The sequence below is a fragment of the Xyrauchen texanus genome, chromosome 32 (genome assembly GCF_025860055.1).
Source record: "Xyrauchen texanus isolate HMW12.3.18 chromosome 32, RBS_HiC_50CHRs, whole genome shotgun sequence".
Taxonomy (NCBI): Eukaryota; Metazoa; Chordata; class Actinopteri; order Cypriniformes; family Catostomidae; genus Xyrauchen; species Xyrauchen texanus.
The window spans coordinates 8,181,454-8,207,120 of NC_068307.1; the positions used below are offsets into that span (position 1 = coordinate 8,181,454).

Consider the following 25,667-nt stretch of genomic DNA (forward strand, 5'->3'; position numbering starts at 1 on the left):
ATATATATAAAGATTTAAAAAGGAACACTGTGATTATGCCAGGTGGTTTATACAACATTTACATTTTTTACTAATAATTATTTCCCATTTGAAGATTTACTTTGTAAATCAAAACTATCAATACAATTAATACAGTGTAATAGAATTAATACACCAGAATGAAGAATAATTCCAAATTATATTTTTACTTTATTTATTCAGCCCAGTATCAAAATACACAAAACAAGAAACATAAAACATTAGGGTAACACTTTACAATAAAGTTCCATTCATTAACACTAGTTAATGCATTAGTTATCATAAACAAACAATTAACAATACATATATTTTTTTATAATCTTTGGTTAATAACTAACAAATACAACTTTTGATAAAAAAAAAAAAAAAACACATTATTACTATATGTTAAAATGTACATTATCAAGATTAATTAATGTGGTAAAAGTATTGTTTATTAATAGTTAATGTTAACTAATGTTGACAAATGGAACCTTATTGTAAAGTGTTACCAAAATTAGTAACAAACTAGATTTATTTCATCATACAAAAAAACTTTCCTTAAGTTTATCAATAAAAAAACTATAAGACATAAAAAACTTGATCTTTCACAGTAAAACTTTGTCATATCATATTTTAGGACAAGCCATTTTAAATGATTGCAAAAAAGCTTGAAATATCTCTAAATGTTGTTCAATGTTAAAAATCTCAAGTCTTTACTTCAGTCCATCAGCTCAATAAATTATTGAATAAATAGGACTCTTGTCAGAAGTGTGTCCAAGGTTTCAGGAAAGGTGTTTACACCTGGCTGGCAACCTCAGAGTCATCCTCGTACATCCTTTCTGGAGTCCTCAGAATGGCCTGTTTCTGAGATACCTGGAGGAGCAAAGCAAAAAGAAAAGAGATCACTACACCTTCATGGGGAAATCTGTTTGCATCAGTTTCACACTTGAGCTCTCCGTATTATTGACTGTGTAGTCTTAATAGTAAGCACAAGCAGGGAGTGAGTGCACAATCAGCAGCTCTGTGGTGTTGACTAAGGTGTGTTTAAAATCTAACCAGGGTTACACAACAGCTGAGTCTTAAATCATGGAGGTCACGCCATATTCTTCCAGTCAAACAAGGCACTGATTGAATGTTTCAGATTGCATGTACAGAATTTGCTCTATTCTGTCCCCATATTTCCACATGCAGAGATTACATTTCACTGTGTTAGAGCACTATTCACTGGAGAAGATGGATCAAACAACGTAAAGGTCAGAGATAAGATATTAAGACCTTTAAGTAGTTGTCTTCAATACCACCCCAGCTTCCCCCCTTTTTTGAAACACATGACTCTGTAAATCATTACAGACAACTGAAACATAATATAGGAAAGTAGCAAATGTGTGTCTCAGGCATGATATTCCCACATACATTCTAAATAAACAAAGGAACGATTAAAGACCAGTGACAGTGCTCAGCTTAGAAATAACTAAATTAACCAACAACTAAACCTTAAAGTATGTATGTAGATAAAGACATTTGATTAAGCTGAAATGTTACTTTGTCAGATTCCTTTAGTTGCTGCTTAGTTTCTAAATGAGTCAATGTGGATCATTGCACAACCCAAGTTCCTCAATTTACTTGAGTCTAAAGCAATTGCACACAAATGAATTAAACAGAGAATTTCAATAATTTGTTATGTGGACTTGTTGGTACACGTGTACTGCATTCTCCAGCACCGAATTCAGTATTATCTCTTTGAAACTTGCACATTTTATGGTAACTTCACCAAGTAGTTTATGGTTACTCTTCTAAGTACTACTCCAATTAGTAATGGATTAAATTTAATATTATTTGGTCTTTAGGAATTACCCTTCTGACATATTAACAATGGAGTGTGATGTGGTTTGATGAGTGACACCATAATATATGCTCAGGTATACTGGTGTATTCCTGACACCTTATACACTATTCAATATAATGCCAAGCAATACAAAAAACTGACACCTATTGGTTTCACTTGGGAACATGCCAGTTATTAAAATGTTGCAAGAGGGATATCCAAAGTTGGACAAATAGAGTAAAGGAGCATTGACCAAACGACTTATCTGGCATTCATGGTGAAATGAAAGAAGCTAATAGGTTGGGCCACTATCACAGATTCCTTCCTCCCAATCAGGCTTTTGTCCCTGAGGAATGGAATGCTCACATAGATATCAAGTTCACACGCTTTTATAGCCACCATAAGCTTGAATGAAAAAACGACAAAAGCAGATCAACCTTGAGTGTGTGTTTTCCCACTCGAGTGTTGTGTTAATGGGAAACTTCATGGTCGTGTGTGTAATGGGAAAAGGCTGTGAATGAAAACCTGTATAAGTGTGTACATAATCGGGATGGGCATTATCAAGTACCAGTCATTTTGTAATCAAGCACTCTAACCCACAAAGAATGAGTAATCAATTACTTGTAAATTAAAATGTATGTAAAAATAACAAGAATGCCATGTACCTAGGGGCCTGGGTAGCTCAGCGAGTATTGACACTGACTACCACCCCTGGAGTCACGAGTTCGAATCCAGGGTCTGCTCAGAGACACCAGCCAGGTCTCCTATGGAACCAAATTGGCCTGGTTGCTAGGGAGGGTAGAGTCACATGGGTTAACCTCCTCGTGGTCGCTATAATGTGGATCTCGCTCTCAGTGAGGTGCATAGTGAGTTGTGTTTGGATGTAAAGTGCTCAGCAAGTCACTTGATGGATGAGTGGATTGACGGTCTCAGACGCGGAGGGAACTGAGATTCGTCCTCCGCCACCCGGATTGAGGCGAGTCACTACGAGGACTTAGAGTGCATTGGGAATCGGGCATTCCAAATTGGGGAGAAAAGGGGAGGAAAAAAGAAAAGAAAAAGAATGCCACGTACCTGAAATTTACATTTTGTTTTATTCTCAAATGTTACCAAGAATGGTTTAAAAATGAACTAACTATGGTTTTGTTTTGGTAGAAATTAAATAAATAATATGCATCAATGTCAATGGAAAAATACAAAAATAACAATAAAAAAACTTTGCACTCACTCAGAGCTTAAACAGAAACCAGTACTGACATCATTAGGGTAATGCACATATATAAACTTTGAGTCTAAATAAAGGCAGTCACATTTTTATAATTTCACATCATAAAAACAAGAGGTGAAAGCTTGCTTTTTAGAAAATGTGCTCTGCTGGTGTTCATAGATTTGGTGAAATATTCAGAGGGAAAGTACCGTATAATTCAGCATTGCCTATGGCAGGTAAATACGCAAAGGGAAATCAATTTGCAACATTCAGGTAGTGTTTTAAATAGTCGAGCAGTTGGTGCAGAATGTACTCAATTAGTTGATTACTTGTGCAGATCCATCTGATCAAGTATTTGATGCATTTATTTTGCATATACAGTACTTCCGGGTATACTTCCGGAGAAGTTCTTCTTCATTTCTTTGTTCAAGGGTAAAACGACATTTCTAAACAACCGAGCAATGGTATACTGTTTGTGAACATTCAGACACCCACCACACTGCTGTAGGAGGCATTTAGAAGTACATTTAAATATGAGGATGCTCAGAAAAACCTTAAATAATGTGACATTAAAATGTGTTATCAATGACATTATGCCTCATTCTATGAGAATTAAGTAAGGAAGTGTTTAGCAGCCGGTGTTATAAGTTTTCCTAAATGTTTGCCATGGTAAGCTGTAACAAACCACCGAAACGAATGCAAAAACAACTTTTTGTCCAGATTTTGTTCTAAATGACGTCACAGCAGTTAGTTCTTCAATTTTGTATGAAGTATATCAGGCCTTAAGCAGTTTCATCTTCTTTAGAGGTACATGGGAGACAACGGCAAGTATTATTTTTACGTTCCTATTGCTCCAAAAGCAAAAGAAAAAATCCACAATTATGTTAAGTCAGAAGAGAGAAAGATTGCAAATTTACTCTCATTTCCTGAGCAGCTGTAAAATTTACATTTGATTTAAAAATTAATAATAATAATAATAATAAAATGCTAGATTTACAATACCCAGCTAAATCAAGGCAGAAATGCATCATCACAGTCTATGAAAAGGATCATTTATTATTTGAGTATGGTTCGCTATTGTGCCATTCCCTGATCTAATTGCAATCAAAAGTTATTTTATAACTAAACACCACACCTAGTTCTAGTAGTGATCTCACTCCGAGCATCAAGGAAACAGACATGATTCCTCAGACAGGCTTGGGCAGTGCATATCTGCTTTCACTGGAAATTCCTCTCCAACAGATTGATACATGACAACGAGGCCATACAGTGGTATTCTATTTCACAAAGAGCCAAGACAGTTGCATATTTGGAGTTTTTTCCCCACTCTTTGCAGGTCAAAACATTTCCCATCCATTTATAATAAGTGACAGAGAGGAACAACTGTTTACCTGCTGTTCCTGGAACTTGTGGTGGTGGTGGGAAAGGGTAAGTGGTGACTCTCGTCCTGACGGATTCCGGATGTGGAGCGTGTCCTGCCTGTTTCGGTCCAGCGATTGTTGTCGAGGCGGTCGGAGTTGGCTGCGATGACGCCAAGATTTGAGCTCCTCTGACACCACCTGGCGAGGTAGGCCTCTGCTCGGATGGTTAGGAGGATACTCTCTTAGTGAAGGGGCCCGCGACAGTCTCATATGGGCAGGTAAAATCCTGCAAGTTTGCTGCTGGTGAGGCAAAGCCTCATTATAGCAGTACTCATAGTGGCCATTGGAGTAAGCAGGGGAAGGGGCATGGTGGCTTATATATAACCTTCCGGTATCCATATCTAAATGATGGCCCCATCCATCCTCTACATACCCCCTGGAAAAACTAGGTGAGGACTGGTTCTGGGTGTTTTTGTAGAAGTTGGTAGGGGAATATCGCTGTGGTACGTTGTTATCGGCGAAGCTGCCGTATTGGTATCCATACTGTGGTTGGTTGTGCCACGGCAGTTCCCCAGGGTGCTCCTGGCAGGGTGAGCTGGTGTACGAATGGACAGAGTGCTCAGAGTTGCTGTCCTCAGAGCTGGAGTAGTATATCAGGTTTCCTCCAGTTAATCTCAAAGGAGAGTAGTCTGGTGATGACAACGCAAAGTCTGTTAACAGTCTCCTGGGACCCCTAGAGCGCCCATGCTCCCGATCTGGATCATAAGTCAGCTCAGTGTTGGGAACTCTGTCAAAGTGAAAAATGATAGGGTTGTCAATGGATTTGTCAAGATTTAAGTACAATACAAGTACAATATCCACAATATACAAATATTGGTCTTCTATTGAAGTGATTTCCAATCCTGTTTACACTAAACATATTGAATGTCCTCCTAACCAACTCATCAGCTAACGGACCCTTTTCACAGACTGTGATGACGCCGTACCGCCTTATTTAGTGTAAAGTTTGTAAACCTTTTTTATACTTCCAATTTCTTAATTATTTTGTCTTATATTACCCTGGCATTCATCTGAAAAACTTTTCTTTTGCTGTTGGAGCAGATGGGAATGCACAATCAGTGTTAATCTCGTCAACAAAGCTATGGACGAAAATGTGCATTGACTAATGTTTTTTGGATTTTGTCAACAATAATGAAGAAATCTGAAAAGCATCCATTAGTAGATTACAAGACCTGAAATGGGTGTGTCTCAAAGAACAGGGTTGGGAAACACTGATCTAAAGCATGGAACTATTAAAAAACAGCAATGCTGTACATTCCCAGGTGTGTGAGTGAATTGCAAGTAGACCTGAGGGATTGTCGTCTGCGCAGGTGCATCTCTGGAGTGGAGGGTGCACTGCAAGATTGCGTGTGTCTCAGGGCTGTGTGGGTGGGTATCTGCAGTGGTAGTCCAGCCTCCGCAAGACAAACTTCCAGAGGAGGCAAGGTGAGGGTAACAGCAGGACTACTGATTTAAACAAAACAAAAACAGTTGCTTTGACAATTATGATGACACAATAACAGAAACTACACAGCTGTATAGTTTCCTCATGATGTACTAAATTGACAACAGTACTTGCTCTGTCAATCAACTGAGACATTTGCCTCAAAGGCCATTAAAAAAGAGGTGTGGTTGTACCCACCCAAACAATTACTATGTGCTGTCTTAATGACCAAGTTCTGTCTATAAGGTCATGCTTACATACTTTTGACATGATGAATGTTCTTTGCACTGTAAAGGGTTCAAAGAACAAAAAAGATAAACATACCTGGATTTGGTACTACTAGAATGAGATCTTTTCTGTTTCTGATAAGGCTGGTCCAGACTCGACTCCTTCCATGGAGAGTTTTGAATGGGGGCAGGGTCATGCTCTAGGATTGGGCTCTGGAAGGGGTGTAAGTCCTCTAGTGATTGTGTGGGGGTTTGGCGGGGAATGGACTCAGGGCGCCTGTAAGAGGGGCCTGTGGGTGTATGAGGAGGGGGATGAGAGATGCCTGGGGGTGAAGGGTGAGGGTCTACAGCATGAGCAGGAGGCTCTGTAGAAAGCTGGGAAGACTGACTTGTTAGCTCCTCTGAAAAATGGACGAGAAAGAGATTGTATAGTTGACAAATAACATGGACATAAAAAAAAAATTTCACAATCAAGATTTTAGACTGAAATGTATATACAGTATACAGTGGACATTTTTATAATTTATTACAGTTTTATTTTTCAGCATAATAGTTCATTTCAAAATTGAAATACATTTTTTAAAGTTTGCCACAGTATGTCCGCCTAATGTTTTAATGACAGCATGCTCTGAGCTAGCTTTAGCTCCACAAGTTTGTGCAAAACATTATTATCCACCATGATTTAAGAATGTTTCAAATAGCATCTTTTGTACAAAGGAGTTAGATATTTCTTATAGATTTTAGCTGGGTATTGTAGACAATGAATCGTTTTAAAATGTTCAACATCCTAAAAAAATTTTTTATCTCTGGGTTTAAATTAGATTTTGAATCCCAGACTTTTTAAAATCTTTGACTCCGTTTTATAAACCCAACTTTATGTATAAGGGAAGGTATTATACATGTTGTTTTTCACCATTTTTATTGATTCTATTGACCAATTTAAATAGATCTGCTTTGTGACTGAATTTTTAAAAGTACAAATATTCTGTATAGCCTCTCAATTAGTACGAGGTCATAAAAAATTAAATGGATAAGAAAATGCTGGTTTAAAATAGTTTTAGATGAAGCACAGAATGTCACATTGCAAGACATTTTTGCCACTGCTCAACTTGTCATGTAAACTACCCACATTCATTTCAGATCCTTCAATGTCTTTAAAAAAAAGGCAGGCAAAATATTGTTTTCACTAGGGCTGCACGATTTGGGGAAAATGTCATATTGCGATTATTGAGGCTAATACTGCGATATGCAATTGCGATATTATAAACAAATGGTATCATGAGTCAACTTGCTTGGTTATCAAGGAAAATGCACAAATAGATTATTGATAATGCTGAAATGTGTATTTCTCAACTCAAACATATAAACTAGCAACAACAACTATAAATGAATAACAGTGATTTCAAATTAAAATTATATTTGTACAAAATTAAATAATAACATCTTTGCATTACTGCAAACTTGTTATTTTCTCAATATTACACCTAAATAAAATAGAACAATAAATAAGAACATACAAATTTTCATGAAAATAAGATTGTCCAAACAAACAGGGACATTTAAGCAGGATGTAACATGTACTTTGTATAAACTCTTTTGAAAAGGAAACTGGATATAAAAGTGTGGTTCACTCAATCAAACCACTGAAACGGTTGTTGTTGTTGTTTTTTTTTTTTTAAATGACCAACTGGTATTTCCAAATCCTCTTTCTAAAAAGTTCTACTTATCGCTGGTATCTCTTGTCCAGTGTGTGGATCATTTTCTGAAATCTCACTTTTCTACTTTTCTCTGTGATGTTTCAGGTGCTGATATAAATTTGTTGTGTTGCCACGTGATGTAGCCACTTTAATTTTGCACAGTACCTCTCTCTGCTCAGTGTCGGTTATCTTAAAGCCAAAATATCGCCATATAACCAGGGTTTTTCCTGGCTCAAAATGAGGCGGAGGTGGTACCATACTGATCAAAAAAGTGACGTTAAAAACATGTAAACATTGGCTTTGTGTTAATACACTTCTAATGACCTGGCAACTGAATACTAGTGGTAATTTTGTCAGCTGTTTTTTTTATTGAATCTTAGTTTTAATCCTGTGTCAAATGTACTTTTTAGTTTTTATCATATTTAGTCAACCGTATCCTATTTCTTTTGATTGTTTTTAGCTGTTTTGTTTGACAAAGTCTTTGCATTTTTTTATGTAGTTTCAGTCAATGAAAACTGTAAACATTTTAGCCATAAGAGTATTATTGATAAGCATTTGTCAATCTTGTCTATCCAAAACCAATATATATATATATATATTATATTATTGTTGTTATAATTTTAGTGTTATTTTTCACACAAGACTGATCTTATCATGATGTTCTCATCATTGATGCAACACGTTGCGAGCTGCAGACAGCGGGGGGGAGAGAAGAGCGTCTCTGTGTTAGAGTGTGCATCAGCCGGCGGAACTATAAATCTCTCCCTGTCTCGACTCCCACTCAGATTGGGTCTCTTCCAAGACTGGGTGAAGCAGCTCTGACCACACAGAGAATGACAGTTTTGGAGTTTGTGCTTATTTAAATGGCACGCTCCAGTACTATTTGAAGCTTAATTAAGGATGAAATAAAGATATATCGCCAAGCTGTGATCTGCGTTTCTATCAGACACTCGAGCTGCAGCGCTCCTCTTGTCTCATGTGTCATCATTATAGACTGGTCATCTTTTTATTAGCTGTGTATGGGCAAAGAGGTCTCAGAGAGAATGGGCTGTCACATCCACTTATTGAATAAAATCGCAGCATTTTGCCGTCATATAATCGCACAGGCTGACATCATGATTGCGATACGATTAATCGTGCAGCACTAGTTTTCACTTACCCTCATCTAACACCGCCGAGTCACACAATGAACTATCGTCTGAAGTACCTTGATCCAAAAACACAGATAAACATAAGAACAAGATGATCTTTGATAATCAAGCTGTTAAAAACCCACTAAGATCTAACAAACAATTGTGCTGACCTCTCTGTGCAATCATGCCAGGGCGTGGTGAGGATCGGCCATGTTCCAGCCTCAACCTGAATGCAGCTTCCTGCAGATCTTTGAGTTTCCTCTCCTCAAGCTGGTACTGTTGTAGACGACTTCTCTTCACCGCCTTGCTGAGATGTTCCTCCTGGCACAGCCTCTGGGCCGCCACTTTTATCTGATGCTGCAGAGCCAGATTAGCCTCCACAGAGCTCAGCTCAGAGTCCTGTGTGTCATATTTTTAATTATGTGAATGAAGATTAAAGGAATATTCCATGTTCAATAAGATTAATCAACAGCAATTGTGGCATAATGTGGATTACCACAAAAAATTATTTTGACTCATCCCCTTTTTTTTAACAAGTAAAAAGAAGCAAAAATCGAAGTTACAGTGAGGCACCTACAATGAAAGCGAATGAGGTACATTTTTGGAGGGTTTAAAGGTAGAAATGTAAAGCCTATCATTTTATAAAAGCACTTACATTAAAACTTGTGTATTGCTTCAGCTATAATGTTGTTTAAAATTTAGATTTTTACATTCATTTTAGGATTATGCCTTGTGGCTATACTTTTGAAACAGTAAGTATTTTAACATTTACAGATTGTCCCCATCCAACTTCACTGTTAGTTCCTCACTGTAACCCATTAAAGTAATATTGCGGGGGGTGCAATACTGTGCATTGAACAAGCACTACAGTTGTTGTAGGCCCCTGGGCTTCAGCTGGTATAAGCCCATGCGTTAAAGCGCCCCTGTGGTCAGGTTCCGGAATTAAAAATCCCATTAATTTTCTATAGGCGAAGTGATTTTTAACGATAGCTTATAAACCTTTAAAGACAGACCTACCATGAGCTTCGATATTAACTATCGATGGTATAAGCCTCACTTGATGACATCAGTCCGTGTTATTTCAACTTTAATGTTTAAAATCATGTTTACTAGTGGAATTCCTGGTGAACAAATACACTACCCATGGTTCAGTAGAAAAAGATCCACCAATCAGAGAACCGTGTCCAACAAAGCCCGACAAACGTCCATGACGCACTGTGACCCCCTTAAACTACGTAAATGTTTGCATATGTAGGAATATTTAGCAATAAATGTAAAATATGTTGTTTCTATACTTACAATAAACATACTAAAATCAATATTTATATATATATTTTTATTCGATTATGTCTTTTTCAATTCTACATAGGAATGTAGTTCCCTTGTGAAAGACTTTAAGTACACAGTCTTGTACCTTTGTCTTTTTGTCAGATTTTCAAATACTTTTTTGCTTAAAAAAGTTTGGAATGTTGTGATTCACTTTTGGAACTGCTTGGTTTGGTTCATGCTTAGAATGCTTTTATGAAGGATTTTCTAAAAAATCTATGGAAAAAATACTTCTGGAAGCCAAGCGGCTAAAAAAGTGGAAGGGCACTGTTGCACTCTATTGGATGTTAACCAACAGCCAAACAGATATTTTGGCATTGTTTTAATAAACAAGCATTCAGGTCTGCTCAAGTCCCATCCTACATTTTTTCTTTTTTAATATCCCGTTAATGTATCACATAACAGAATTAAAATGGTTTGTGAACAGGGTTTATTGTTGACTTTTAGTAAATATGTTAACTTGTCAGTTCGGGTCTTTACCTCAGCTCTATGTAGGATACTCGGTTCATCAAGTTTAAAAGAAGTTCCAATGCGCCTGCGAATTTGAGGGGTCTTCTCACCAGGTAACAGGGGATAGTCTGAGGACAAACATCCTATGAGCTCCTGGAAGAGAAGAGGGAATTCAGACCCTTATGATGGGTATTTCAAATAGATCACAGAAAGCAGATCTGTAATTTGTCACAATAATTTGTAAGTGTAATTACATATTTAAACAACTAAATAAAAAAAGAACAATGTGCATGTCCCAAACAAGTTATTACAAGCACACCTTTATCCAGAATTCCCATTTCTGCAGTGTTAAACTCCTCAGCGAGTCAAGACAAGTTGCGGCTTTCAACTGCTACATTATGCAAGCCTGTTGTTCATTATGCTACATTATGCAAGCCTGTTCTGTTTTTTCTTAAGCTGTACCAAGAGCCCTACCTGCCTAACTAAACCTGCTATCCATCTTCTCCAAATCCATGCCAGCATACATTTTTATAGATCAATCTTTATATGAAACAAAAAACAAATGCCCACAGTTCTTTAATGAGTCACAATAGGGTAAAGCCTTTCTAAAACGGATGATACACACACACACACAGTTCTTTGGCATTACCTATTGTGACAGAGTAAAGGTGTAATGACAGAGACTGTGGAACCTGGACAAGTCCCTGCATGTGATTCCAACAGGAAACAATGATGCATTTCTGTGACTTAACGTCTTATTTGGGGAATTTGGTCACCAAGTATTTTAGGCTGAAGGGTTGATTCAGTTTACATTAATAGCATGATGCTATCAGCCTACAATGGAAGTCCCCTCTAATTTCCTAATTCCAGTGTAGTGTTGCCAACATTTTAGAAGATAGTACTTATACCAGTAAAATTTCATGAGCGATACCAATTTCGATACCACAGAATAGTTAATATGCTATTGAACACACTACTTTAGCCTATTAAAATATACAATTTCAGTGTAATTAATTAAAACAATAGCATGTTTTAGTCGTGTTTTTAAGTAAACATTGCTTGAAGTTTTTTTTTTTTTTAAGTAGGACCCTATGAAATTGTGTGTTTTCAAAATTCTATAAATTTTTCAAAAAGTTTTACTTTTTCCAAATAAATTCTGAATGCCATGTTTTAAAGCTTTTATTTTGAATCCAACTTTTATTATAACATGAAGTCGGCAGCTTCATACTATAGTCTTTCTGGATAAGATGTTGTTTATATGACCCAGTGTGAGTACTGAAGTGCAAAATGCAGCAATTTAATTATATATAGTCTGCAGGAGCTGGGCGCATCACATTGAATGAGCATGGTGTTTTGATTAGTCTATGTTTTCAACATGTGAGCAGCTTCACACATTCACTTCACATCACATGCACACTGTATATTTATTTAATTAAATCACCTCCATTTCTGGTTTAATATTCACTCCAGGACATATCGCAATTTGATTAATTGTCCATTTCTATTTAAAAGAAGTATCAGAACAAATGAGCATGTTAGCATTTGTAAGCAGCCCTCTGTGAGTCAGAGAGCGCACGGTGACTGAACTGAGTTGATGCTCGGTACTATCGGTCCTGTAGAAACACTCGTTACCTCTATTTCATTTTAGTATCGACTTGGTACCAAAGTACCAGTACTTTTGACATCACTATTCCAGTTGAAAAACCTCTTATCTATCATTAGGAGTGTTTTGGTAGATCAGTGTTTGTCTGTTCATGAGTGTAAATGGTAACTCACAGCCTCTCTGATACAGAGTTTCTTGAGCTCCAGTAAGCACAGCTTCAGCCTGTCCTCCAGAGCCTGCTGCTTTAGTTTCATGGCCCGAGTGTGAGTATTCACGTCCTTCATCACTGTGTTTGGACTGTCAGGCCCTGCAACACATTAAAACACACCTAGATGAGGAGCAGTTTTAAAATAAAAACAGAAGATCTGCACTAATAAAGAATCATTCCTTGTTTCACAATAATTTAGGGAGTATAAATGATATGCAGGGGTTCCATCAAGTATTTGGACACATTTAGACATGATGTATGCATGTCATTGCATTAGAAAACAAAATATCAAACTAACACTACACCCGAATATCCATACTTCCCAACTATATAATTTGGTGAGATTCTGAAGTGCGAATAGACTGGACAATTTACGATCCCATAATCCCTCGGGAGCTGACGAGACATCCTATTCAAAAAACTGGATTTGAACGAACAGTGGTAAACCAGGTGTTGGACAGCTCTTTTCAACTGTAAATGATACACAGTACTGTATATTCCAATATAGTTGTTTGATGTGATTAAATTGTGCTTGTTTAACAAAGCCAGATTAGATTATTTTCACGGTTGTTATTAATACATAATTTATTCCAGTCATACCCATGCACCAAGATGAAGTATGTCCGGAACATATTCGTACTACTTGCATGCACACCTAAATAATGTTTTACCGGCCGAAAAGTGCATCCTTCATCAAATACAGTACATACTTTGACAGTATGCCTTTCAGACTTATATTTGACAACAAGAATGTGTCCAAATAAAATTTGTCTTAAAGGAATAGTTCACCCAAAAATGATAATTCTCTTATAATTTACTCACCCTTCTGTCATCTCAAACTCTAATAACTTTCATTCTTCTGTGGAACAAAAATTAAGATATTTTAATGGAGGTATGATGTGTTTATATTCATAGAATTTAAGTCAATGGGGTTCAACACCTCCAAGCTCCAAAAAGGACGTAAAGGCAGCAAAAAGGTAATCCATACGGCTCGAGTGGTTTTATCTATGTCTTCTGAAGTGATCTGTGACACTGTAATTCATGATTTGAAGCTTGATTACTCAAAAGCAATCAAATTGCTTCAGAATTCATGGATTAAACTACAAGTCATCTGGATTACCTTCATGCTAATTTTGTCTTTTTGGAGCTTGGAAGTGTTGTAACCCATTGACTTGCACTGAACTATTATAAAAACAAATCATATCTCCATTAAAAATATCTTTTGTGATATATGTGCATTTTTGTGTGAAAGGATTGCTTGTGCTAATTTTCTTTAATGAAGATGCCACTTGGTTTTATATTTTATTACATAATATAATGACATTAACACATTTTTAAATGTGACTTAAGTGTCCAAATACAGTTTGTATTAAATACTGTTGTAGAAACCGCAAACACTGCATCTGATCTTTCACAATCAAGGAGCCCAAGGATACTATTTTATAATCAGTGTTAAAACATTCATTTCAATCAAAGATTAACACACTATTTACTTTCTCTTTGTGTATTTCGAAAGCTAATAGACTTTCAGGAAACAAATATTCCAAAATAGCAGTGATATGATCAAACTTGAAACTGAAGGTGACGACCAGTGGTTTTCCTTCACAATGCGGCTAATTGAGTGACAACAAAGGATTTACTTCTAATGTGTCCGGTGACTGGAGGCAAACACCTCTGGCATGTCTTGAGAGATTATCTACAGAATTCTTTAACATACATTTTCAAGCAATCTTGTGACCACACAAAGAGATAACTAAACAATGTCAAAAATTTACAAGTTTGGCTGCACAGAAAAAAGAAGTTATAAGGTCTAAATTTATGTCCCATTGTGAGAGACAGACAGAACATAGTTCTAGATCTGTGGGAAAGAATGCAACAAGCAATCAATAAACAACAATAAATCAAACTCTTCACTTGTTCCAAACTCATATAACTTACTTTCTTCCATAGAACACAAAAGGATATGTTTATTTTTCCATACAATGAAAGTAAGTGAATGGTGACTGACTTGTAATTCAATTGAGGCTGAACATACCAGAATGTAGAATAACCCCACTGTCTGTATCACTAATTTCCTCTTTCCCTTCCATGTCAGCCAGTCATGTGGTCTTCGAAGCGAAAGCCTTGATTTTCTCGGAGTTCACGATTTCCTAAAAAGTGAACACAACTTTTATTACACTCATGTACACTCACTAACCAGAGACTAATTTAGCTGTTCAAGCCAAAGTGAACAAAACCGGTCTCGTGGAGCCACTTAGCCCCTCAGCCGTGACCGGTCTCCTGACCCAAAGCCACAGGGGTCAAAGCAGATTCCAGAAGACTAAATCTAACAGCAATAGTTTTCACAGGGCCACTAAAAATCAAACCTCTAAGCTATGCACCATCAGCAGGATCTCAGGTTAGTACTCTTCCCTTAAACATCCATCTGAATCTGACAATTTACATTTTTCCAGGAGGAACAAAGGCGTGCTATGCTTAGATTACAACACAGGAATGCTCCCAAGAGAGAAGATTAATGAAGAGGATTGCCATGCCCCATAACATTCACTTGTGATTAATTATCCTTGCAACAATATTAAAACAGTTTTTCATAACTACTTATGTGAAATTTAAAAAGTATTGCGAAAAGCTACAGATTGGTGTGCATGTTATTTGTCATAAGACAATTGTGAATTAACTTGTGCAAGCATGACTATGACTAACCAGCATGTGAAAACATGACTGTGACTATGTCTCCTCTGCTCAGTGTTAAGAATGTTTCATACCACACGCCAAAGCAGTGCATACGCGAAACTGCAGTGTAACAAAAGCAGCTAACACACTGGCTGCGTGACAGAGCTGTAGCTCTATACAAATATAAAGTGATTTCTTGGTCACTATTTGAAATATTTATTTCAATAATGGCCACAAATTATAAATTGATCATCAGAAATAGGCCTTTGAGAATAATAACAAATGTAATTGTTGCGAAAAAGTTGCGGTTTATCATAGCACTGTACATCTCGGTTAATTTTTTTTAACCGAGATGTACAGTGCATCGTGGAGATGGGCCGTTTTTTGTCATTATTATTTTTGCATCTGTTCAATCTAATACGCACAAAGCCTAAACCTACACAATGTGGTCATCCAAATGGAAATTGCTTCATGCATACAAGGAGCTCTAATATATGATTGTAGACTAGCTGCCACAGGTGTTGTACAGTACAATCATTTCAGCTAAAAGTTAAACCAGCAACGAGAGAGAGATGCACCTTTTCAGCGCAAGGAATCGAATGTCCATTTGAAGCAGCTCACATGCCCTGTGTGAATACTATAACCTGTTAATTTGTGCGCTGAAAAACATGCGCTGCTCACGCACTCCTTTCGCTTTCAGTATGAAACAGACTTCCAAGCAACTCTGACCAATTGAAATTTTGTCATTCAATGTCCAGCTGTCCTTGCTTTAATAAAAATAAAAAAGAAGAAAAATAATTTGTTCTATTCAGTGCTGTTGATTAAAATTAAAATTAATCATGAATCACAGATTTTAAAAGAACTGAAATTTGACAATATATATACTTCATTTATTTCCATCTTAGGAAAGAAAACAAAACAATATGTAACAATATAGTTATAAATATATTTATTTATATTTTCCAAACAAAGCCTTCCACATTATAAAGACAATGGACTAAAATATCACCAATTCAAATAACATGAAACACTTCCCAGTGGTAGTTTGACTAATTGAAATTACTTCACACAGGATGCATATTTATTGCAATGGGCATTAAATCCCTTAAACTCTCATCCTCCAAAATATTAATGTTTATTGTGGCTATCCACTTTCTTATAGCAGTCATGAAGCTGCGTTCATGATTCATGTCAATTAACACATTCAACTTTTTTAATTAATCGCGTGCGTAAACGCGTTAATTCTGACAGGTCTAGTTCTTTTTTTATTATCGCCTTACAGAAAGAGAACAATAACACAAAGTTCTTTTGTGGTCTTATTATTACAATATGTGACATCACAGAAATGCCAAAGTCCAGACACTACCAACTTGTGACACATTTGTTCTTCGGTGTACAACAAAACCGACCTAGAGTCTCACCAGCTTCCTGCCTGTCAGAATGATGGTAACTCTACATCATGATGACAACGTCTTGAATAAGCTGCAAGTATCTACAGGTTGGAAAATGATGAACAGATGTTAGATATTAGAGCATTAAATTATCAGCTGTCAGATTACTGAATGTGTAAGCAGCGTCTTTATTACTTTGAAACTGTGGAAAATTCTTTCACATTCTTTAAATTAGAACAGATTTATTTAAATGTTAATCTTTAACCCTAACATGTATACCTTGGTTCTTTAATGACTCAGTTCATTCCACCCCTTAATAAAAAAATATGTAAGTTATGCCCACACCTCTTTTAGTATTCCTCAAACTTTCTCTTCTAAAATAGTTAAAAAGTTTTTTGCAAAAAAAACAAAATATTTTTTTATAACTGCTTCATTACCAAAAGTGTCATTAAAGACCTGAGATATGCAATATTGTCACTTATCTTTTTTGTGCTTCCATAAATCATATTTTCATGATTATTTCATATCTATATAAGTTTACTAACATGGATATAAATGTCATTGTTTATTACAAGGCAAATGAGTACTCATTCATACAAATGATTACTATATCACGATGTGAATTAGTATTCCATATGCGTGTATACAAACTGTACTATACATGCTATTTCTTACTCAAGGTTGTGCCAATGTTTCAGTGATTGACTTAATTTACATTTGATGACATGGAAGTAAACTATAGCAAGTGTTACACATGAACCGTATGGTTTGGCTATTGCCATTTGGGTTTACTACTGACATTATGTAAGTTGTGCATCTATTAAGACTCAAAAAGTACTTGAGGAAATACATATGTGTAGGTTGTGTATGTGTAGCTCAATATGTGTTTGACAGCCAGTTGTGTCTCATGACATTTCAGTCCTGTTCTATATTTGTTGCATCATCTTTTTGATACATGAAAAATAAAACATCAAAATATATTCTATTATTTTCTAATTTGTCTTGGAAATATTTTGAAAATTTGACACTAGCTGGGCATTTAGTAGATCAATTTATTATGGGTATATGCGTCAGGTCACTAAAGACCCAAGGTATGTAATAATGCTTCGTGAAACACACATGCATTTAAGGGTAATGCGAATGAAGTAAAACAATGAACTATCCTGAGTCATATTAATAAGGTAATAAATTGTTTATATTCATAAATATGAATTATTCTACCGGTAATCAATATAATTTTTTATCCTGACCAATACTGCTAAATAACTAATTCACACATTCAATAATAGGCTACAGGTTGAATTTTTCAGTCGAAACATAAACTGATTTGTTTTGTTTTTTAACTAAACAAGTTGAATAAATGTACCTACAAATGTAGGCAACTTCATGATGTAACAAAAAGATTATTTAACATGAATAAATTAACCTGAATACACTAGGTTACACCAACAAAACTAATTTTCAAGTAGAAATAGATACATGAGGTAACTGTTAGGTTAACATTACTTTGACTGCTTGTCAGAATTACAATTAACAGGTTCTCAAACAACATAAAAACTTCAGCTTTCCTTTAATAAAAATAAGCTGTGAGTAGCCCAGGCTTCTGAATGCTGGATGAACTTATGATCTAAACATTGCATTTCTACAGGCTGAAGAAATCATAATTGAAAACATTATCTAAACAATTCTAACTAGTGAGAGAAAAAAAGACAACTGGGCTTGACCTGTGCTTATACCTATATAATGCCTAATAAACAGTTATCAAATAGAAATACTCACATATTGAAATCCAATGGTTGTCTTAAAAACACCAGTATCCTGTAAAGTGAATCAGTTGATATCCATGTGATGTCTTGCTCACTCCACACCGCACTCTAACTCTGGAAATGTGCCGGTGAGAGTTTGTTGTGTTAAATGAAACTAGGTGCGACTTGTGCATACCTGCTAGTGTGTGTGTGTGTGTGTGTGTGTGTGTGTGTGTGTGTGTGTGTGTGTGGGCGTGTTCCTGCTCACTGATCACAACAGCACACTCCCTCCTCTCACATACCCTTGTAGCTACTTGACAAAGGCAACAGCTGTACTAACGTTCCCTGTTGTCTTTCTTAACAGCATGCTTACATAAAGATACACAACAAGTAAAAAACGTGTAAAAAGATAATTAAAGTGGTGTAGCACCAGATTAACCTACCATAAACATCACGCTAATGTAATACTAATAAAGTGCAATGGCAATTGTCTCTCTATATGATATAAAAGGCTAAAAGGCTGGAGATTTATATAAAAAAGTTCCTGCTGCCCCCTCCTAGAGATAGTAAGTTCACCCTTATTATCGAACATGCATATAATGAAAATGATCTCAAAATCTCTCATTGGAAATATACCAAAACAAAACACTTTTTAGAGACATTCTTTTAACCCTAAAGCAATTATTCAAATGCTCTAGTTATGTATACAGTAGCCATAGTGAGGCCATGTATAGATGGCCATTCAACTCTGACACTCTAAAGGATACCAACCCACACACAGATGTCAGAGTAATGGTCCTGCAGAATACTGAGGGAGACGCTGCACCTGCTGCTCTCACGCATCGCTCACATACATTTAGGATCCTTGTCCTCACCCTGGCTCTCCAAGAATGCCGGTTAAACGCCTACAGGAGCCACCACGGCTCCCAGACAGGATAGTATCCTATCAGCAAGCAAATGACCAAGGAAACATGACTGCTGGAGCATACCAATATCTGATTTCACAACAAGTCTCCACCGATAACCATTCCCTAAAAATGTTCTTACCCCTAGAAAGTACACGTTTACTTAGTGATCAAAGAAAGGTCAAGTATTTCAAGAATCTTGATATCAAGCAAAAGATAACATATATGCTACATAATATGCTAAAACTGGAATGACACACATTTTTTAATCTCCTACATTAGCTACAGCGACATGCGCCAATATCTCATTATAAAAGGGATAGTTCAGACTTAAAATCTTTATTGGATGAGCCATGTTCAAAGTCCTTGTAAAATAATATAAACACACATTTGTAAACATAATATTCTATATTAATGGTCTGCTATATTGCTTGGCAACCACAAACAGCCTACAATTAAGCTAATGAACTATATTACTTGGTGGAAGAATTGTTTATTCCGATTATTATTAATAATAAATTGAACCATTTATTGAACGGTATCTTTTCATATTGGTGTTAGCAGCGTTTTATAGAAACAATAAGCCAATCAAGTGAATTTCAAGTGAAAGTGAATTTATTAGTGTTCTTGCAGCCTCTTGAGGCTTATTGATTTGGATTCAGAGAATGAATCACTCAGTTACTGAAAGGAATTCATTCACACCCTGAACTCCAGTAGGCTTTCAATTATTTTATCAGGGCTTATGAAATCTGTTCCAAATTCCATTTTTGTTTTCCAAATTCAATTTTATCATAAAAAAAACTGTAAAATCAAATGAATATAAAGATCTATAATCAAACGAAAACATAACGATTACTTTTCAATATACCATTGCATTATTTATTATCAAATGATGTGCTTCTATACAGATCCTTACAGCACAATCCAAAATACAACTTATTTATTTATTCAGCACTCTTGCTTGTGAGATATTGCTTAATTTCTATATACACACATACATATATATACATTTTTAGAATAACTACATTGAATATTACATTTTGCTTTACAGTAATGTATTTCTGTCACAATTTGTTCAATTTCATGCGTCTAGTTAATTTGAGCTTTTATTTTTGCAGAAAATTGATTGAAGCCCTTTCAGTTTGTGTGTTTTTGACAACAGCTTCTCACCTCCGCATAAGCAGTTCGCTGTATGGTCTTATGTCCCTTTGAAACTACAAAAAGCTGCAATTTAATTATATAAATATTTTAATTAAATATGAAGTATGAATGTGCTGCATGCTTCACAGTAAATGAAAGCCTTGCTCTCTGTCATATATTACACTCTGTCATTGTTTTCCATACATAATCTCCTCTGTCTACTACACACAAAGAGAGCGTAGATTCTCACAATGAGGTGTTTGATGAGCAGTCGGCTTCACACATTCACTTTGAAGTGTGCAGTACATGCAGACAGACATATACAGTATTTTTTGTTTATTGCAGCCTTTTGTGGTGTAATCATCACACTAGGACATATCAAAATTTTTATTTAATTAGTTGTGCATTTAGACATTCATTTTATTCCAAATATGTAAAATTCAGTTACATTCCACACTTTATAAATAATTCATTTTTTATGACTGGATTCCATGATTACGTCCATGTTTTTAGGATTGCTGACTGCAGAAATCACTGCTTACCTTGCCTATAATAGATTCACCCACTGGGCTCCACAAACACTGAACTGAGCACTGAAATCTGAACTGACCAGATCTAGCCACAGGAAACTTATGTAGGAAGTAATTGAGTTTTCTGGATCATGTTATTTGTGTCAAACCAAACACTTGAGGGACTTCCCAAAAATGAGAGAGGCGTATGTCTGCTATTTCAGACAAGAACCACAGCTCATATTTAGTAGGCGCCTTACCTAAAACTATATTCATTGATAAAGGCTAATCAAGAAAACAATTGACCGTTAATTAGTGATTGCATATGAGCTAACTACTGGCATGACATTAATATATGAATTCTCTATTTTTTGCTATCCTATCTCTAAAAGGAAAAGAGAGCAAGTACAAGTAATTTGCTGTAAAAAGGAGTTTCTCGGATCAGGTCAAAAACAAAGTTATGCTGGAGTGGTTGTGCCCAACACTGAAAACAAGGGTTGTATATGGCTGATGATACACATGTTGTTTAGTTAGTGCTACATCCACTGAATTTCCATAGGATTAGCAAAGTGAATTTAAGAGATGCCTGTCTACAAATGGAAGCATGGAGATTCATATCTCTTCTCTTCCTGGGGATGAGGGATATATTGGATTAGTGAGTATGGGAGAGGGAGAGAGTTTTATTATGGTGTGGCTCTCCCCATCCTGCTCATTCAGACAAGAAATTGAAGCACATTGTTTCCCAACCAGTGAACTGTGAGAGTTGCATATTAACCTTTACTTAGGAGTTGTCCACATCACATGAAGCAATTCATGTTAGAAAAATGTCTAAAAGGTACATTTTGTATTTAGATTTAAGATCCAAAAAGGTATGCCATTCAGCTTCTTGGCATGCTTTACAAGGGAATATACAACGTCAAAACATTAGTAAACATTAGTTATATTGATGAGTTATATTCAATATCAAGTTATTACTACACAAATCTGTGCCTGCAAATCTAGGCAGAAAGTTGTGCAGATTTCCACAGAATTGTAACGCTCAGCATTTATTAACATCTTTAAATCCCCTGCCAACTATGTTTGCTTACGTTTTAAAATATTTTAGCTAGTTTATTTATGTTTTCAGCTGCAATAATAGTACTCTCAGCTCTCAGAAAAAAATGTCTTATACCAAAGGGGTAACCATAGCAACATTTTTGTCAAAATAACATTCCGCATATCATCTTGTGACATTGAAGCAACATTGCAATCTGGCTTCAACGCTGAGGAAATGTTTTGATTAGCCTGAGGAATAGGACGTTCCTTGAACTTGGTCTTAAAAATATGCTTCATGATGTTATATAGGTCGCTGTCGGTAATTAGTGACTTGTAATTACTCCAAACTAGTATCCATCGTTAGACACTGCATAATTACAGCTTCAGCGGGTGAGACTGAGAGGGAACAAGGACCTCTGGGGCCTGTGAGTGAACACCACACCCTGGCATTTAGTACTTGTGTGGCCATGAGGCTCCTTCTGGAGGAAAGAGGATGTAAAGTGGAAATTGATTTCAAATGAACCAAAGCACAGATGGAGAGTCTCTGATGTGGACTGAAGTGTCTCCTCTGGATTCCACTCTACCATCAGCACTGCAGCACAGCACGAATTCTTAAGGCAGCTAAACCCCTGGAGGACTTTCCCTCTGTCTATTCACTGCTAATGCAGCAAGGCTCAGCAGATAAAACAGACCTAACAGATGCTGGCTTAACCCACTCTGCTATGCTGGGGCAGTATTTCTACTTGTGGAAAATGTTGAGGTTACTTTACCAGTGGCATATTTCCATATTCATTATAATAGCCAATTATTAATAGTAATAATAACAACAAATACACAAAAGACTACGGTAAGTACACACTTATTCAGGGAGGTCATTATATGGAAAATTCGGAAAGCACTTATTGTTACTGAAAAGATATGTGAGGTAGCACTGTCTTAAAAGTGCGCTTAGTAATGTTTACTTAATGTTGCGAAGGCAAATGTAGCAGTTGACATATCTTGGGTTTCTATCCAACAATTTCAACCTGATCTCATGAGAATTTGTAAGAATAGTACGAGATGGCGAATTTGTAAAAAAAAAATTTGTACGAAATCATAAGACTTGTAAACCAACCAATCACATGCGTCCTTGTAGACCCTGAACTTTTGTTTATTTCTTGTTAAACAAAATGTGTGTCGAAGCAAAGGTAAACCTAACGAAGTGTAACATTTTTAGACAGACCTTAAACCTAACCTTGATAGCAATGCAAGAAGCCCCTTTGTTTAGGATGGAAGAAAGCAAAAGATCCAGATTCAGAATGGGCATTTGTGATATATTTAGTAACCCAAAACTCATACCTAAACCAAATAAATTTTAAAATTGTGGCCATGATTTTAATTGATAAATATATTTTGTGTACGATGGAATAAAGGAAACATGAGGGTTTTAAAGGAGACGAGGGAAACTTATGTGATTGGCTGGTGTAAGTTGTACGTTTTCATACAAACAAAGTCATACAATGTCTTACAAATTTGCCATCTTGTACTATTCCCACAAATTGTCATGAAATTATTATAGAAACCTGAATGAAAATGCTTGATATGCACACAAACTCTCAAAATTCGCTTAAAAGATTATGCACTATGCAGAGGTGTATTTTCTAGTCAAAATCTGCATTAAGGGGATGCAAACAGTTTATTCGCGAACCAATGTTGTGTTTTGACAATTTGTGCACATGTTTCCGTGTCTTCTTTCAACAAAGCAATTCCTCAAACATAGCCCTTGACATTTGGAAGTGCTTAATCCATAGCTGGTCATCAAAGTGGGTCCTCACAATCCGCCAGAACGCTTTTAAAACATGGGCGCTCCCGGATACACAGAGGCTGGTAGCGTATTGGCTCATTATATGAGATACTACACTCATTCTGTGCCATCTCCTAGCATCATTTTAAAATGATGTACAATTGCTCCAACACCACAAATACTCTCACTGAAGCAAGGAGGTCATTCACCTGCTCTTCATGACAAGATGGGCTCCCTCAAGATAATATGCATGACGTAGTGGATGGAAACGCGCAATGATACACATTTTCTTTACTCAAATTATGTGCTTAAAAATTCCAAAAGATTTGAATGTGGAAACCCAGCTATAGTGGCATGAATGTAGCATCATGCATATAAGAGTAGGCACCGATGTCATTGTAGAAATGTGCTATTCGCAGAATGTTTGGATTTTTTTTTTAAAATACGTTTCTTTAAGAAACGTAGGAAACCGATGGAGTGCGTAGTCCAGGTAGGGAAGGAGGTATTGCCCCAAGTGAAGGAGTTCAAGTACCTCGGGGTCTTGTTCACGAGTGAGGGGACAATGGAGCGGGAGGTTGGCCGGAGAATCGGGGCAGCAGGGGCGGTATTGCACTCGCTCTATCGCACCGTTGTCACGAAAAGAGAGCTGAGCCGAAAGGCAAAGCTCTCGATCTACCGGTCAATTTTTGTTCCTACTCTCACCCATGGTCATGAAGGCTGAGTCATGACCGAAAGAACTAGGTCGCAAGTACAAGCGGCTGAAATGGGCTTCCTCAGAAGGGTGGCGGGCTTCTCCCTTAGAGATAGGGTGAGGAGCTCAGTCATCCGTGAGGAGCTCGGAGTAGAGCCGCTGCTCCTTTGCGTCGAAAGGAGTCAGTTGAGGTGGTTTGGGCATCTGGTAAGGATGCCCCCTGGCCGCCTCCCTAGGGAGGTGTTTCAGGCACGTCCAGCTGGGAGGAGGCCTCGGGGAAGACCCAGGATTAGGTGGAGAGATTACATCTCCAAACTGGCCTGGGAACGCCTCGGGGTCCCCCAGTCAGAGCTGGTTAATGTGGCTCGGGATAGGGAAGTTTGGGGCCCCCTGCTGGAGCAGCTGCCCCCGCGACCCAACTTCGGATAAGCGGTTGAAGATGGATGGATGGATGGACGTTTCTTTAAGTGTAAAACTTTAATAAAGAAATAATTACTGCGTGCACCTTCAAGATAATCTTGTATAGTATTTTTTTGTTCATGAAAACAGTATCATGTTTTAATCTTCCATTCTTTATCCAAGAGGAAGTACAATGTTCCTTTGAAATCAGTGTGTTATGGTTACATTATGGCTTTAGTCTGTTCCTGTTTAGTCTCTGTGTCACCACACAGTACAGCTGATATTTTACATAAGCGACTGTGTAAGTGTAACAGTAATGGCATTTTGTATTAAAAGACTATTTCCGTTAGGATTAAAAGAGTTGAGTTAAGGGAAGGGAATGATACATGAGGCTCCTGGAAATTACCAAACAGCTGGATGTAGAAAATTGTAGGAGTTCATCAAAAGCTACTCACTCACGAACATACAAGTATTTTGTATGGGAAGAAAAGTACATTAAATTATTATATGCTGACATTTAAGCCAGGAAGTTAACAATATCACAGAACACAAAAATCAACAGATGCCATTTTTTTTACTGATGCTGTTCCCTAGCAAACAGTGTGATAAGAAAATTGTGCCGCACATGTGGAGGAAATTGAAACATCACCTGTCATTGTGTTCTCCAGATATGTTCAGAGGTGTTAATGAGAGCCATAAAACTGAGCTGTTGTCAGCACACAATACACACACACGCTGTATGGCTCCAGTTTGGCCGACCCTGGCTATGAACCAACAAAGCCACAGATTCCAGGGCTATTCACGTTCTATGGTCTACACACCTCCCTCTGATGCCTGCCCACTCAAATCATTCTGCTGCAAAACACTCTGACACTT

The 25,667-nt window shown here is 36.8% G+C and overlaps 1 protein-coding gene across 3 annotated transcripts; it reads right to left on the reverse strand.

The window, feature by feature from the left end:
- Positions 1–412: 412 nt before the first annotated feature.
- On the reverse strand, positions 413–18,485 carry LOC127626362 (innate immunity activator protein-like). 3 transcript variants are annotated; one of them, XM_052102100.1, is made up of 10 exons: positions 18,364–18,485; positions 14,556–14,670; positions 12,486–12,619; positions 10,740–10,862; positions 9,104–9,332; positions 8,960–9,007; positions 6,201–6,504; positions 5,741–5,896; positions 4,424–5,180; positions 413–873 (listed from the first exon to the last, which is right to left on the reverse strand). In XM_052102100.1, exons 2-10 carry the CDS (start codon positions 14,608–14,610, stop codon positions 796–798), a joined length of 1,884 nt encoding a protein of 627 aa, XP_051958060.1. In that variant the 5' UTR covers positions 14,611–14,670; positions 18,364–18,485; the 3' UTR covers positions 413–795. The 3 variants fall into 3 exon arrangements, with proteins under 3 accessions (XP_051958060.1, XP_051958059.1, XP_051958061.1); XM_052102099.1 differs by having other exon boundaries at positions 414–873; positions 5,741–5,899; XM_052102101.1 differs by lacking the exon at positions 8,960–9,007 and having other exon boundaries at positions 414–873; positions 5,741–5,899.
- Positions 18,486–25,667: the final 7,182 nt, after the last annotated feature.

Excerpts from the sequence above, each read along its gene's own strand:
- LOC127626362 (XM_052102099.1), bottom strand. The coding sequence starts at position 14,610 with ATGGAAGGGAAAGAGGAAATTAGTGATACAGACAGTGGGGTTATTCTA. Across the intron at positions 5,181-5,740 it reads CGCAGACGACAATCCCTCAG|AGTTCCCAACACTGAGCTGA; the intron begins GTCTACTTGCAA and ends TCACTTTGACAG. Across the intron at positions 874-4,423 it reads ACAAGTTCCAGGAACAGCAG|GTATCTCAGAAACAGGCCAT; the intron begins GTAAACAGTTGT and ends TTGCTCCTCCAG.